Source organism: Mus caroli, chromosome 17, assembly GCF_900094665.2.
Source record: "Mus caroli chromosome 17, CAROLI_EIJ_v1.1, whole genome shotgun sequence".
Classification (NCBI taxonomy): Eukaryota; Metazoa; Chordata; class Mammalia; order Rodentia; family Muridae; genus Mus; species Mus caroli.
The window spans coordinates 71,173,321-71,188,492 of record NC_034586.1 but is presented as its reverse complement, the minus strand read 5'-3'; the positions used below and the strand labels follow the sequence as shown (position 1 = coordinate 71,188,492).

At 41.9% G+C, this 15,172-nt stretch overlaps 1 protein-coding gene across 5 annotated transcripts in view; it reads right to left on the bottom strand.

The window, feature by feature from the left end:
- Nucleotides 1-15,172, bottom strand: part of Ltbp1 (latent transforming growth factor beta binding protein 1) — a 387,543-nt gene that overhangs the window by 90,627 nt on the left and 281,744 nt on the right. For all 5 annotated transcript variants that reach the window (XM_021185976.2, XM_021185979.2, XM_029471038.1 and 2 more), the window contains 4 exons: nucleotides 10,414-10,539; nucleotides 9,142-9,267; nucleotides 7,605-7,727; nucleotides 4,200-4,319 (listed from right to left, as the gene is read on the bottom strand). In XM_021185976.2, the coding sequence (XP_021041635.1) occupies nucleotides 4,200-4,319; nucleotides 7,605-7,727; nucleotides 9,142-9,267; nucleotides 10,414-10,539 (495 nt within the window). The remainder of the gene's footprint in view (nucleotides 1-4,199; nucleotides 4,320-7,604; nucleotides 7,728-9,141; nucleotides 9,268-10,413; nucleotides 10,540-15,172) is intronic.

Here is a 15,172-nt window from a genome sequence, read left to right as displayed (position 1 = left end):
GATAAAAAGTTCCTTCATGTCATTTTCATCCACCTCAAGTCTTTGTGTGGATATAGTTTTTTTTTTCTTTTTAATTTTTAAAGGAAATTCTTTTTTAAAGATTGATTTATTTTTGTTTATCTATATGAGTGCTTTGCCCACAAGCACTCATATAGTTGGATGATGTATGTGCAATGCCTTAGGAATCAGCAGAGGGAGCTGGATCCCCTGGAACTGTAGTTACTGATGGTTGGGAGCCTCTGCATGGATGCTGGGGACTGAAGAGAAGTCCTCTGCAAGAGCAGTATCTGCTCTAATCACAAGCATCTCTCCAGCCCCAAACAGCCATACTTAATGAAGTCTTGTAACAGAAAAAAAGTCTAATTGACATGCAAGTAGACCAGTTATGAAAAAAAGGCCAATTTAATATTATGTAAGATGTCAGATTTGTTTGAATCTATTAGTATTTAAAAATAGACTATGAAAGGAGACCACTAATGTCCTGAAACACCACAGTCTTGTGGTTAGGGACTGTCTTCTCTAGAGATGGCAACTAATGAGTGCCACACCTAGATTTTCTTCCAAAGAAATGTGTCTACAGGATATTTAATGTTCTTACATAAAAATTTCAATTAAAAAGGAAGAAAAACAGGCAAATGAGACTAGAATAACTTATCTGAACTCTTAAGATCTTTAAAGAAACAAATATCAAGGTGGTAGGATAGATAGCTCAGGAGTTTATTTGCCAAGATGAAAGACCTGAGTTTGATGCCCGGAACCCACATGGACGGAGAGCGTTAGCTCTCACAGGTTGTCCTCTGACCTCTGTCTGGATACCATGACACCCTTACACATGCATGTGCACACATATATGCAAATGAGACAAATATATTTATAATAATTTTATATCAAATAGAGCCACTGGTAACTATTAAGAGAGATATAAGTGATTAGTGGAGAATATCTTATAAGATGTTGCCTGAACAGTCTGAGCACCAGAGTCTCATCTTTAATACTCCCCATCTACTCCCTCTGTCCTTTAGATTCATTTTTCTTTCTTCATGAAACTCATAGTCATGGACTTCTGTGCATTTCATAGTTGAGCTGTTCAGCTGAACTCCAGAGAACAAGGACCCTGAGAAAAGGAACTCTATGTTGTTTATTCTCAAATGCCCGTTGCCCAGGAGGCACTAGAAATACTCACTGAAAGAACAAATAAACATATGCCTAGACACGGAACCATTTGCTCAACTCAAAATGCAGGGCAAGTTCTCCTGGGACTAGGGCAGTGGCTTGCAACCTTCCTAATGCTGCAGCCCTTTAATGCAGCTCCTCATGCTGTGGTGACCCCCAACCATAACTTACTTCATTGCTACTTCTTAAATGTACTTTTGCTATTGTTATCAATTGTAATGTAAATATCTGTATTTTCCAATGGACTTAGGTGACCCCTGTGAATGGGTCACTTGACCCCCCCCCAAAAGGGGAATGTGGCCCACAGGTTGAGAACCACTGGGAAAGAGGACTGTTTTGGGATTCGGTCTCAATATACACTTCAGGTTGGCCTGGAACTTGCTTTGTGTTTTAGGCTGTCCTCAAATTCATATTCCTCTTGTTTTACCCTCAGAGAAGCTGAGATTAAGACACGTGGGTACTCTAAATTGCTTGGCTAATACTGCACCTTCTAAAAAGCAATTTAGAGTACCCACGTATGGAGGTGAGAGCTGAAAAGTAAAGGCACAAGAAGGTAGAGCTCAGCAGTCATTAGCATTGTCCGAAACTTTTAGAATTCAACCCAGATTGCTCTCTGTCACAGCCCCCTACGTGTGTGTGTGTGTGTGTGTGTGTGTGTGTGTGTGTGTGGCATGGTGGCATGCACAAGATGAGTTGGCATGGAGACCAGGAAATTCTAAAAGGAGCAAATAATTCTTACTGACCCAAACCATCCCTAATAGGCATTGAAATAAAATATATCCATGGGTATATAGTTATCTGCTTTCATTCCCACTCATCTTTTTCAACCCTGGAAACTCTATTTCTAATGAAAAGATTAAGATGGAAAAATAGATTTCAGTAATCTATAAAAATCCCTCGTGGGAAATTGAAGAGCATGGCCAGTTTAATATGACAATGAAGGAGTGGTAACTCTATGTTGGAAGCAGATCTTGATCTATGTATTATAGAGCCTGACATTCTGCCCAAAGCAGGAGAAAGCACACTGCCTGTCCTTAATCATGGAAGACAGACAGCAAGGCAGACAAGGAGCACAAGTGTGACACTGGTCTAGCTGAGCAACAGACCGAACTATAAGAACTACAGTCCCATTGGTTGGAGCTTCTTGGGGATGTGGATGCAGATGGGGATGTAGATGGGAATGTAGATGGTGTTTTAGAATAAGGCAACTGTACCAGCAACAATGGCTACACCGTTATTTCTACTCAAGAAGCATTGCTTGCTTACTCATCAGTTTGAGTAGACACATAACATTAGTGAATCCACGAGTCAGGATGTGTTTGTACTCTTGTGAACTATGGTTAGTCAAGGCACAGCTTCTGGGTCGTACACACCAGTGTGTGAAAATGAGAACACCAAAAGAACTCGGAAACCTATGTCGGATGGGAAAACTAAAACCCAGTGCGCTTTCTGAGTAGCACCAATGACAGGGATCACTGCTTATCAATAAACAGTGAATGGACAGAAACCTTTTCTTCTTTTCCTCAAAGTTATACATCTCACAGTGCCATTGGTTGGAGCTTCTGGGGGATGTGGATGCAGACGGGGATGTAGATGGGAATGTAGGTAGTGTTTTAGGACAATGACAACTGTACCAGCAACAATGACTACACAGGTCCTGATGTCTGGTGATGAAGCCAAAGCTCTGACATTGGGGGTGCCTCTGTTGCCAACTAATCTTTGTCCCTCTAAAGCACCTGAATGTCTTCCCAGACTTCGCAGAATACAAATCAGCATGTGTGACTGAGTGGAAGGCCCCGCCTCCTCCATCCCCACATCGTGCAGCATGTTTTCTCTGTTCTCTGAGATCAACTACTTTGGCCTTATTCTGCACAATCAAGTTCATTTTTTCCTAAGCCTCTGGCACACATCTTGCCCTCTCAGAAATGGTCTGTCTCCCTTTCTTACCCATTTAAATGTTCATTAAGAAGTATTTGAGAGGACACTGTTTTATGATCCGTTTTGCCTCTCAATGTATTTCAGTATGTGAAACCATTGTGTGTGTGTGTGTGTGTGTGTGTTTACTACACAATTGGGGAGAAATTAAAGTAGGAACGAGTGATATGCTAAACTCATACATTCAAAGTTCTGGCATAAAGTAGAAAGATGTCAACTTCTTGAAAAAGAGACTTATTTTCTTAAATATTTATGTATCTAAGTATTTTCTTGCATGTAAGTATGTGAACCAAATGTATGCTGTGCTCTCAAGGCCAGATGATGGTAACGGAACCCTGGAACTGGGGTCAACTGGAGTAACAGGTTAATTGTAAGATGCCGTGTGGTTTGTGGAAACTGAACCAGTGTCCGGCAAGAACATCCTGTGCTCTTGACAACTGAAAACTTCTTCCCAGAACTAAGATCTCAGCTTGAAACAAAATAATCACAGGCAAACAGATGCACAAGGGCAGAGGACCCCAGTAATAGAGAGGCTGTCTCTTCTTCAGCTCCTCGAGTTCTACCTTGGTTTCAGCTCCGTGTGTGCCATGCCAGCTTCTGGCTGTGCCCTGCCTCTCTCTCTTCCACTCCATCTCACTACATCTTCTTCCCTTTAGTCCAATACTAGAAATTGAACACAGGAACTTACACAAGCTAGGCAAGAGCGCTACCACTGAGCTACGTCTCCAGCCATTTTGAGAGATCTTGCTAGGTACCCTAGGCTGGTAAACAACAATCTCTCTGCTTCTGCCTCCCAAAGAGCTGGGATTGTGGGCATACACTTCCCTTTCTATGTCTTTTCCTCTCCATCTTTCTTTCCTGTAATATTGACCATTTTGTTTTATTTCATTTAAGATCTTATTAGGGAGAGTTTGGGTCCCTCAGAACTATTTGCCCCTTCTAGAGCTTCATTTCTCCTGCACCAACTCATTCTCTTACATCCTCCATGATTAAAAATTACTCAAAACTTTTCTGAGAACCACAGTCATCTCTTAAATTTTGCTTTTATTTTCAAAGAAATGAAATCCTGATGGGGGTGTGGTGGTACCTACCAAGGCATTGTCCATTCCAGCCGCGGAACCCCTCTGTGCAGGGCACACACTGGTAAGAGCCGGGGGAGTTCACACACTGTTCTTCGGGACAAGTGCTTGGCTTCAGACACTCATCAATATCTGAAAAATTGGGAAGTTAGGTAGTGAACATTTTATCAGAAGCCCAACACAAGCACTGAATTTCATCACGAGAGTGAGAAAAAGATCTTATATTTCAGGAAAGAAGATAATTAGGTAGGGCTCTGGGTCTAGTGGCAAATATCCAACAGGAACACACAGATAAAGCTGGTTGCAGCTACACTTTGGAAGGGTGGCCGTTTCCACCCTGGGAGTCAGTGGGTTGTCTGGGGCCACACCGTGGACCAAATCTTTCAAGTGATAGCAAAGCTTGCCAGAAAGAAACACAAACAATGAGGATGAGAGTGAGGAGGCCACATGTCTATGCAGTGGACGTTTTCTCCAGAGACATACCGTCTCTTTTGCTTCCATAGAATAGAGGGCATTCTAGGATTGAGTGAATTAAGTATCATAGTAGATGAATTCTTAGGCGCATAAAGAGAAGGAGGGGAAAATGAACTCACCAGATACTGCAAAATTTTTCTAGAAGAGGTGATATGACTATTTGTGAACTCTCCCATTAAATGTCAGCTTTACTGTGTGCTGCTAAGTGACTTTATTAAATGTAATTCTTTTTTTTTTTTTTTTGAGAGAGAGAAACCGCTTTAAATATGGTTGACATTTTCTCAGAGGTACTCAGGTAGGTGCGCGCGCGCACACACACACACACACACACACATGTATTTGAGAAAAAAAACTTGTTGGAATTGCTTCTCTACTCCCACCCTGTGGGTCCTGGGGACTAAGCTCAGGTCACCATGCTTGCTAGAAAACTCCTTTACCTACTGAACCATCCTCTCAGTCCTAGGCATGGCATCTTTTTTTTTTCAAGACACTTGAAAAATAAAAGAGGGGAAGAAGGGGCTCTAGTTTAAAATGATACCAGTCCGGAGTCACTGTCTCCATACAATAGAAGTCTATTTTCCTGGAGAAGAATTTTGTACTTAGAGAAGCACATGCAATGTCTAAGTTTCCCAATACAAAATGTATAAGAGAAGACCCCCCAGAACATACTTATGGAAACACACTTTTAGGATCCAAGGTAAAAGACGAAAGTGGAAATAAGCAGAATTGGCTCACTGATTAAGTAATCACAGACACTTGCGGTCTTCATTCTAGATACCTTTAAGAATACTTTGTGAGAGAAACTTCTGCGCACGAAAGATGCTTAAAGGGAATATTATGGAGACAAAACAAAAGCACTGAGTCATTGCTGTAACTACATGACACACTGTTGTGCTCTCTCTCTCTCTCTCTCTCTCTCTCTCTCTCATCAGATTGCCACAGGCTGCTCTGTGTTGAGGTGTCGGGCAGCACCTGCAGATACGCTACAGCACTTCCTGCTTGGCCTTCAGCTACAAAGCCAGGGCCACCTGCCTTGTGACATTTTAAGGGCAAATGAGATAATGTCTGAAAATTACAAATGGTATCCTTGGAGACTCAACTCTGTTTGAAAGCAGCTTCCTTAATGACATCTTAGACAAGCTTCAGGGAGCCAGAGACCTGGGGACCTTTGGTTCTGGTCCACCATGGGATTAAAAACAGTCACATATTATTGGGTCTCTTTTTCTCTTCGAGGCTTTTTGTGTAGATAGATTGATGCACACCCAGGGAACCCTGGTGACATGTTAACTAGAGTTAAATAATTCCTATAGATTGAGTATTACTGAATATTCTATTCAGGAGACTGCCACATCCGGGGATCCATCCCATAATCAGCCTCCTCTCTCTTCTTTGGGACTGTATACAGACCATAATTAAGGATTAGTGTTTGGTTTTCTTTTTGTTAATGAATATTTGTCAAATGTATCTTCAATTTCTAGCACATTTCTGCTTGGGCCAAGAACAAAGAATCATGGAAGAGGACATAAAGACACTAAAAGAGGAAGATGACAAATAGCATAAAGGCTTCAGCTACACACGTTGATGCTAGTAATGACCCTGTCGATTGACTTCATGGCTCTCCATTTACAGACGATGAACTAAGGTTTAGACCCGACAGTTACTACGAATGAGGGTTGTCAGTTGAGTCCCTCCCACGATTTTCTAGGCTCACACTCTCTACTGCAGAGGGAGGATTCCCTAGAAGAGGACAGTGGGGACACTTTGGTGTTTGTCCAGTGGCACGGGGCCACAGATGGGAAGGTTCATGGCTCTGCTCAGCTCCAAACTGATCAGAAGCCCAGCAACACACAACACTCCCACTTGTCTCTAGAGTTAGAACCCAAGGGGCTGAGGCAAGAGGCCAGCAGGACAGGCAGGTATGGACTGCCAAGAAATGTCTAATTAGTTCTCCTTCCAGGCCTAGGTCATCTGAGTGTGAAGGGAGCCAATATGCAGAAGCCAAGGGACAGCTGAGAGAAGACTAGTCCACTGAGCCTACTCCCTCCTTAGCTATAGAAGTCTGCCCACAGTGGACAAGATGTAGAGCTTCAGGCAGCTGCACCAGCTAGCCAGGGAGTGCCAGGATCCAATACCACATCTAACTCTAAACCCTCCAAACACCAGGTCAGGGACCTAAGTCTTTGCTCTTGTGGGTCCATGCCAAGATTGCTGCAGAAGTTAATCTCTCTGGGGAAAAATAATTACCAAAGAAGAAGAAGAGGAGGAGGAAGAAGAAGAGGAGGAGGAGGAAGAGGAAGAAGAACTGATGTAAGATGAACATCTGCACCAACAGAAATACCAATTAGAACATAATTCTGACCACACTGTACAGTTTACAAGACATTTCTCTAATGAGTGCCATCTCTATCGTGTAATGAAGAAATGTTATCTAGCACTATTAGTCTCTGGCTCCAAATTGGTCAGACAGAGTTTCAAACAGTCTGCAGGAAAGTTCCAGAATACATGTAAAAGAAGACAGTTAAGACAAAAGAATGCTACATGATGGGAAGGGGGAAATGAAAAATGACCCCAGGTTCCACCTGCACTGTATTCACAGACGAGTGAGCAGCCAGACAGTATAATGAAGTCTGGCCTCAATCCAGAATAATCACCAATTAACTGTGCTTACAACTGCAAACACTAGGAAAGACAGATGCCAAGGTAAAAAGTAATGAGAATGTCAATGTAGGAAATAAGGCAGACAGAGCCATGGAAGTCAGGCAGAGGCTGTGAGCAGAGAGAGAGGCTTTGAACTTTGTGAAGGGACCAAGGACTCACTGGGTCACGGGCAGAACTGAGAAGAACTGCAAAACCCACGGCAACTGCCTTCCAGTCCTGGCTCTAGACCCAGCTACATTGCTGAGACTCAAGTCACAGGTCTCTCTGTATGGTCAACACACTCACCCTCACAGTAGCCTCTTCGTGACATCCGGTACCCACTGTCACAGTATTCACACCGGAAGGCCCCAGCGGTGTTGATACAGCGGCCATCCCTACACACATCAGGCCTCTGGCATTCATCCACATCTGCATGAAACATAAAGTATGGTCTGGGATGAGTCATTTTTAGTTGTTATGGTTCTCTCTCCAGTTTCTAATTAGGACACCAAGTGGTAGAGTTCCTTTATGGCCTTTACAAACATTTAATTTTGTTTTCCTTTCTACCCCTTCCAACCTGCTCCCCTACCCGACCCCTTCTCCCTAATGCTGCCCCAACCTGCATCCTTCCTTTCCCAATATGCTTCCATGCCATATATTTTCTATAAGCTCCCCCATATCTTACTTTTTATTTACTTACTTATGTATTTATTTCTTTTTTAATTTAATTTTATTTGTAATTCATTTTTTACACTCCACATTCCATTCACCGCCCCTCCCCTCCCACCCTCTAACTGCTCCACATCCCATACCTCCTCCCCATCACGCCCCATCTCCACATGGATGTCACCACCTTCCACCCCATCTTTAAGTCTCCTTCTCCCCCCTTCTCATGGGTCCCTTTCTGCTTTTTTCAACCCTCTTCCTACTCATTTCCATATGAAAACATACATACATACATACATACATACATGCATATATACATACATTCATACATACATACATACTTAGGAGCTGCATATAAAAAGAACATGCAGCATTTGGTTTTCTAAGTATAAAAAGCACTTAGTATTTTCTAGAAATTTTAGTAATTTCATTTTTCATTAGAGCTGAAAGACACTTCTAGTGTGTGTGTGTGTTTTCTCTCTCTCTCTCTCTTTTCATTATCCATTCATTTGTTGATACCGATTACCTAGGCTGGTTCCAATTCCTGACTACTGTAAACAGTACAGTAATAGCTATAAGTGTGTAGCTGTATTCATGGCAGGATACAGAGTCTTCGGGGTACATGTTAAGAGATGGTATAGCTGGATTATATATGGTCATTCTATTTATAGGGATTTTTTTTGTTTTTTAGAAATCTACACACTGTTTTCCACAGTGACTGTACCAGTTATGCTTTGCAAAGATACCACTTTCTACTTCTATCTCCTATCTACTTAAGTATGATAATGAAATATCTGGTTTATACCATCATTTCTTTAATGTATTCAGCAAGCTCTCAAGTCACATGTTTAGATTTACATAATGGTGGTGGTAAATCCAAAATAACCTCTTTTATCGTACACCTTTGATAGTTTCCTTCCAAAGTGTTGCCTTGACCTTGGGCACTAGCTCCACAACCAGTCCCACAACACCCAGAGGAAGCTTGACTCCAAGTTACTCTAACAAAAGTGTTGTCTCTGAGCACCAAGCAGACTGCTACATAACAGCCGATGTTTAATAATAATAATAATAATAATAATAATAATAATAATAATAATAATAAGTGTTGGAATGTTTGTATGAGCACTGAACTTGTCCATCCCCCAAGAACCAACATCAAGAAGAACGTCATTATTACCTATACAGTTAGTACCCTCCTCACTGGCCATAAACCCTGCCGGGCAGATACACAGGAAACTTCCCTCTGTGTTCTCACAGCGACCCTGGGAGCAGAGGTGCTGGACCTGAGCACATTCATCAATGTCTGTTAACAAAAACACAACAGGCGAAATTAGAGCTGGGTTTCAGGACCCTGTTCCTTTGTCCCGTGATGCACCAAATATCAACACCTTCCCCTGGGGATCAGAGAGATCTTTATAAGCAAAAGGAACAGCCAAAGGGGAAATGAGCCAAAGGAGTGTAGGACTCAAGGGGTAGGACTTAAAACAATATAACAACAACAACAAAAACCCCCACAAAACCTATCACTAGTGCTTCAGAAATACAGATTTCGGCTCAATAGAGAAGGTTTTCCTGATGAGCGGGGGCACCAAGTACTGGAATTTCCCCTTCACCAGGAAATTCAGGGAGAATCCACCAGCAATGCACTCTGAGTCATTGCTGGGCCATGACAATCTCTACTACCTTTCTTGATTAGTAACTTAGGTTCTAAAGGTGACACGTGACAGCTGCATGAGAAAGTCAATGCCAGTGGGGCGTCTCATCCACCTACCTACACATAAACATACATACAGGAAATGCATACAGTAAAGTAGTGCCAGGAGTCTCTCTCTGTCTCTCTCTGTCTCTCTCTGTGTCTCTCTCTCTCTCTCTCTCTCTCTCTCTCTCTCTCTCTCTCTCTCTCTCTCTCATTACTTTATTGCCCATGTCTTAAAACATAGTACATTTTATTTTAAAGGGTTAAAATAAATTTAGAGTTAATACATTGTAATCATTGACTAATAATTCTATAACAACTATGAGACACTCCTCCCCACCCCCCGACTCACTTAGGAATCCACTCTTCATGCATTAAGAGATTAGGATTTAGAAACCCCTATCAGAAACCAGACTTTGCATGTATGCATGAATTTATTACCGCTGCATGCTTCAGTGTTCGTTTGGGCAAAATACATGGTTGCAGGTGTAATTTGCTGGAGTTTATATTTCATTTACTTTTGTAAAGCAGCCCACATTTATAGAAATGTCCTACCTGTAGCAAGGTTAGTGGCATTAAACACAGAAATAAGAGAATCCTGGGGTTTGGGCAAACTACTTCTTTTAAAACAATTTTTTGAAGCTCCCTTTATAAAATAAACGAATGTTTTCCCAAGATGATTAAAATTAAGAAACATTCCAAGTATGCAACTGTTTCCTACTCAATAGTCTGCCTACCACATGTGTTCCTTACCGACACATTTCCTCAGCTGTTCACTGAACTTGTAGCCCTCGTAGCATATGCAGGTATACCGCACTGGCAGGTTGATGCAGTGTCCTGCTCCGCAAATGTCCGGGTTCACAGTACATTCGTTGATTTCTTAAAAAAGGAACAAAACAAGGTGAAAAACCCCACCTCAGTGGGCATTTCACTGTACCCAGGAGACAAAGCTTTGCGTTTCACAAGAAGCTGAGCTTCATATTGTAGGCACGTAGCCAGAACACGGTGGGCTCTCAGTTTAACTGCAAACTCAGGCAGCTACTTTATGACTGATCAGATAGCTTCCCCCTAAATGCGTTGCCCATTCCCAGTGAATCAAGTTAGAAGATGAACTAAACAGAAACTCAGAAGTCTTCCATGATGAAGGGTGTAGGAAGATCAATCCTTTGTAAAGTGACTTCCTCCATGGCCTATCAAAGAGTTCCTCTGAATTTTTTTTTATGTTTTTTTAAAATACATTTTTATTAGATATTTTCATCATTTACATTTCAAATGTTATCCCCAAAGTACCCTATACCCCCCCCCTGCCCTGCCCAACCCACCCACTCCTGCTTCCTGGCCCTGGCATTCCCCTGTACTGGGGCATATGATCTTCTCAAGACCAAGGGCCTCTCCTCCCATTGATGGCCAACTAGGCCATCCTCTGCTACATATGCAACTAGAGACACAGTTCTGTGGAGTACTTGTTAGTTCATATTGTTGATCCTCCTATAGGGTTGCAGACCCCTTTAGCTCCTTGGCTACTTTCTCTAATTATTTCTTCCAAAGTGAGGGAGTTTGAGTCATCACACGATCTCTCCTAATGAGAAATGCATGAGGACTTTCTATTCATTAGCAGTTCAAATCTGAGTTCCCTAGAAGCGACTAAGCCGATGCAAAATTTTACTTCTACTCTCCAGAGTCCTAAAACTTCTACATGAATATTATAATGAATATTATAATGTTAAGGTGATCACACTTTGCCTTATCAAAGTAGAACCGTCCCTTAAATCTGTTCCATCCCTCCTTGCTTCCCTACTGATGCTCCCATGACACTTCCTGCTTCCTCCAAAACTGCACTGCTCAAATTCTCATCCCAGCCCATGCCATCGCTTGTCATCACACCACGGTGATGGAGATGCCTAGGAAGGCATAAAAATGAGCTTAATTAACCAAGAGATGCAGGATGCAAAAGCGCCTTTCTGAGATGAAGTGCCCCATCTAAGATATCCCGTCTCCAACGAATCCTGCAGGAAAGTATAATGGCAGAGTGTGGAAAGTACAGCCAAGTGCTTTGATGGCTCGAAGTCAGAAAGAGGTATAAATTCTAAAATCATTTATAGCCCTGTAGTATGCGATAAGTTACTCAGTCATTTCTAGACCACGCTTTTTTTTTTACAAGTGTAAAATAGAAACAGAGTTCCAACTTGAGAACTGAAAAGAAACGATCTCAGTAACATGTCACTTTATGTGCAGCTCCAAGGAGTTAGTCATGAATATTATTCCTACCATTCACAATGAAGTCATATATCTGACAGGGATAGAGCTGGAGAGATGGCTCTGCCGTTAACCCTGAAGGTCAAAGGTTAAAAGAGTTTCACTGGCTTGTGTGCATAGACTCTCAGGTAGAAATTCTCCTGTGGGAATTTCATAGTAGGAAAATAAACAACCAAGACATCTCCAGTTATTGTTTATCCATTATAGTAGATGCCTTCTTTGAAAATGACTGGCATTTAAAGCTCTTGGTTTGTTAACCACTGAGATTCCTATACACATTTTCCTGGCCACTTTCTTAAAACCTGGAAAACCCAAATAGGCAAAAGTAAAACGAATTCATCAGAAAGTGAATAAACATACTAGCACAATGATTCCGGGTGAACTGAAGGCTGTAAAATTGGGGTTTAACACAATCCTCCTTATGACTACCAATTTCTTGAAGAAGAAATATTTATCTGTTGTTTTCCAGGCATAACTAACTATAGGCTGGAATTTTTACACACATCAATAGAAGTCTCCAAAAACACATGGTGCTGGAACAGAATTCAATATATTCCCAGCACACAGTTTATCAGTGCATTTCAGTTATTTTTCTTAGGTTGGTTCTAGTATGTCCTGTTAACCATCTGCAGGAAAGATGGCTAACAATGACAACTCTGTGGTTTTAAGACATGAACATGAGTAACAATGAATGAGTAACAATTGGCCTTTCCTTCCAATCCAACACATTAATTTAGAGCCATGGGGTTGAAGTTATACAGGTGAAGAACGTTGGGGAGTTTGTGAAACACAGGTAGGACATTCTACCGAGGCATATCCTCTCAGGCAGTGCTCATTCCTGCCCTCAGGGGCTCCCTGATGAAAGTGACTGTCCTTGGTTCCAGGGATTGTTAGGTGTCCCACTGAGATGGTTGGGTGAGTAAGTGTCCCACTGGAATCTTTCCTGTGCCCTTCAAAATGCTTACATGTGTGCATCTTGGGTTGCAAGACAGTGCTGCCCCTGGTACAACCTCACCCTCACCAACTCAAGAACCTTCTTGGTCTAGAATCCACTGAGGACTTGGGGGAAAGAACCACGAGGAGTAAAAGCCAATGGGAAGCCAAATGCTCTGTGTCTCTTAGCTACAAGGCCAGTGGGAGACTCAGCAGCTCAGGTATTTATTTTCTACAACTCAATGAACGGAGAAGCTTTGGGCCAGTTGTAAAATCCCATGTGTTGGTGTCAAGGTCACCCCTTCATCATGGAATTGTCCAAAGGTATTGAAGAACAAAGGAATCAACGCACAGACAATGGAACTGGAATAGGAAAGAGAGATGATTTTATAGTAGAATAACCAATTCATTTCCCATCAGCAGAGTTTTTTTGAGACTGTAATGACAGTAGGGATATGCTTCAGGGATGACCATTTTTGAAGAGATCAACTCTGAGTTCTAGAAGAACCAGTCTAGCACATAGTTTTTAAAACATTCTAGCCATGGGTCATTATGGAGGGTTCTATAAGGCAGTCGTGGAAGAGGAAGAGCTGTTCCTGGCCAGTTTGCAAGGCCAATAGAGACAGGACAGGAAGAGTCGGAGCAAGGCATCAAGTATTAACTCATGGAAAGGTTTATTAAAATGCCCTGGCTTCCCAGCTTCCCCAGGAGAAGCAGACATTGTCCCACAACAATTGAAACAGATGTTTCCACTTTGTAAATATTTGCTAGAGAAATAAAGGTTTGATTTTTTCCAACCTATCCTTCAGCTATTATGACACTGTGCAAAATCAAGAATCTAGATGCTGAAATGCCTGATTTATTTGGAAACAGTAGGCCAGTAACGTAGCAAGTCACCGAGTCAGTTGTTGAGAGTGGGGACTAAGGCTTCCCGCAACTACTCTGCTCCTTTTTATAATGACTCCATGTCCAAGGCTGTGTGGCCAGATCCAAAAGGGCTCCTTTCCAATCTCGCAATCATAAAGATATCATCACTGAGCAACGTGGAACTGATTGTGTTTAGTTTAGAATCTTAGATTAGTCCATCCCTTTCTTCAACTATGCAAGAAAACAGCAGTAAGACATGCCATCGACTGTGTCTAGACTTTAAGGGATAAAAACTATACAACATCCCTGTGAAAAATGACGCATGGGTTCCTTAAATCCGTATCTCGGCCCTCACATTAAACTGCCAGGAATGCTTACATTTTGATTGAAAATGAAATTTGGCAGGACATGGTAGTCTCATGCTATTGTCCTTTGTGTTTATGTAACAACTCTGGAGCTGCAAATACAATTAGAAGATTCTCTATCTATAATTTTCTCCCTAAGAATGGATTCCTTCCAGAAGGTTATTTTACTAGAGGAAGTGGAAGCACTTACAACTGTCACACAAAATGGAAAAAAAGAATTCAGGGTCACTTGTTTCCTGGAAGGAAATATTTGTGCTTCAAACATGTGATAGCAGATGTTAGTCCTGAATATTGGCCAGACTAAATTGAGCTGTCTTCTTACCACGTCATATAGCAGAGCTGCATTCATTTCTCTTTCAATCAGCTCCGTAACTCAGCTGCAGCCCAGCAACTCCCCCTTTTAGTTATTCCTCACGTTTGTGTTTAAGTGATGAAATCAAGACTGTCGGGGGTAGAGGGATGGCCCAGTGGCTAGCTGCACACACTGCTCTTCCAGAACCACCCATGTTGGGTATCTGACAACCACCTGCTTCTTTTGGACTCTGCAGACACTGCGCTCACACATGCCCAGACCCTGAACCACATATACATGTGCATATGGACACAATTGGATATAAATAATTGAAAACAAAATAAAACTTTATTTGAAAAGAGACATGCAGGATCATTTCTATAGTTAAACAATGAACAGCATTTTAAAAGTCAAAATGTAAGGAAGTTTTGCAAAACTACTGTGTGAAAAGGTTTGTCTTCTAATGGCTGACAAGCAGACTCAGACAGAACTAAATTTACCTTCGCACTGAGAAAAGGAAGTGCAGTGCTTATTTAGAAAACCCTGTGAATTCACTGTTACATGATATGTTACAACACTGAGATAATCAGAAAGTTTCTATTTCCCAAAATAGCATATTACATGCTTACATGTCTTCAGATGAGGAGGAGGAGGGCAGATGTACATGTATATGGGTTCAGAATATAGAATAATAATTTTAAAGCCGGGCGTGGTGGCGCACGCCTTTAATCCCAGCACTCGGGAGGCAGAGGCAGGCGGATTTCTGAGTTCGAGGCCAGCCTGGTCTACAAAGTGAGTT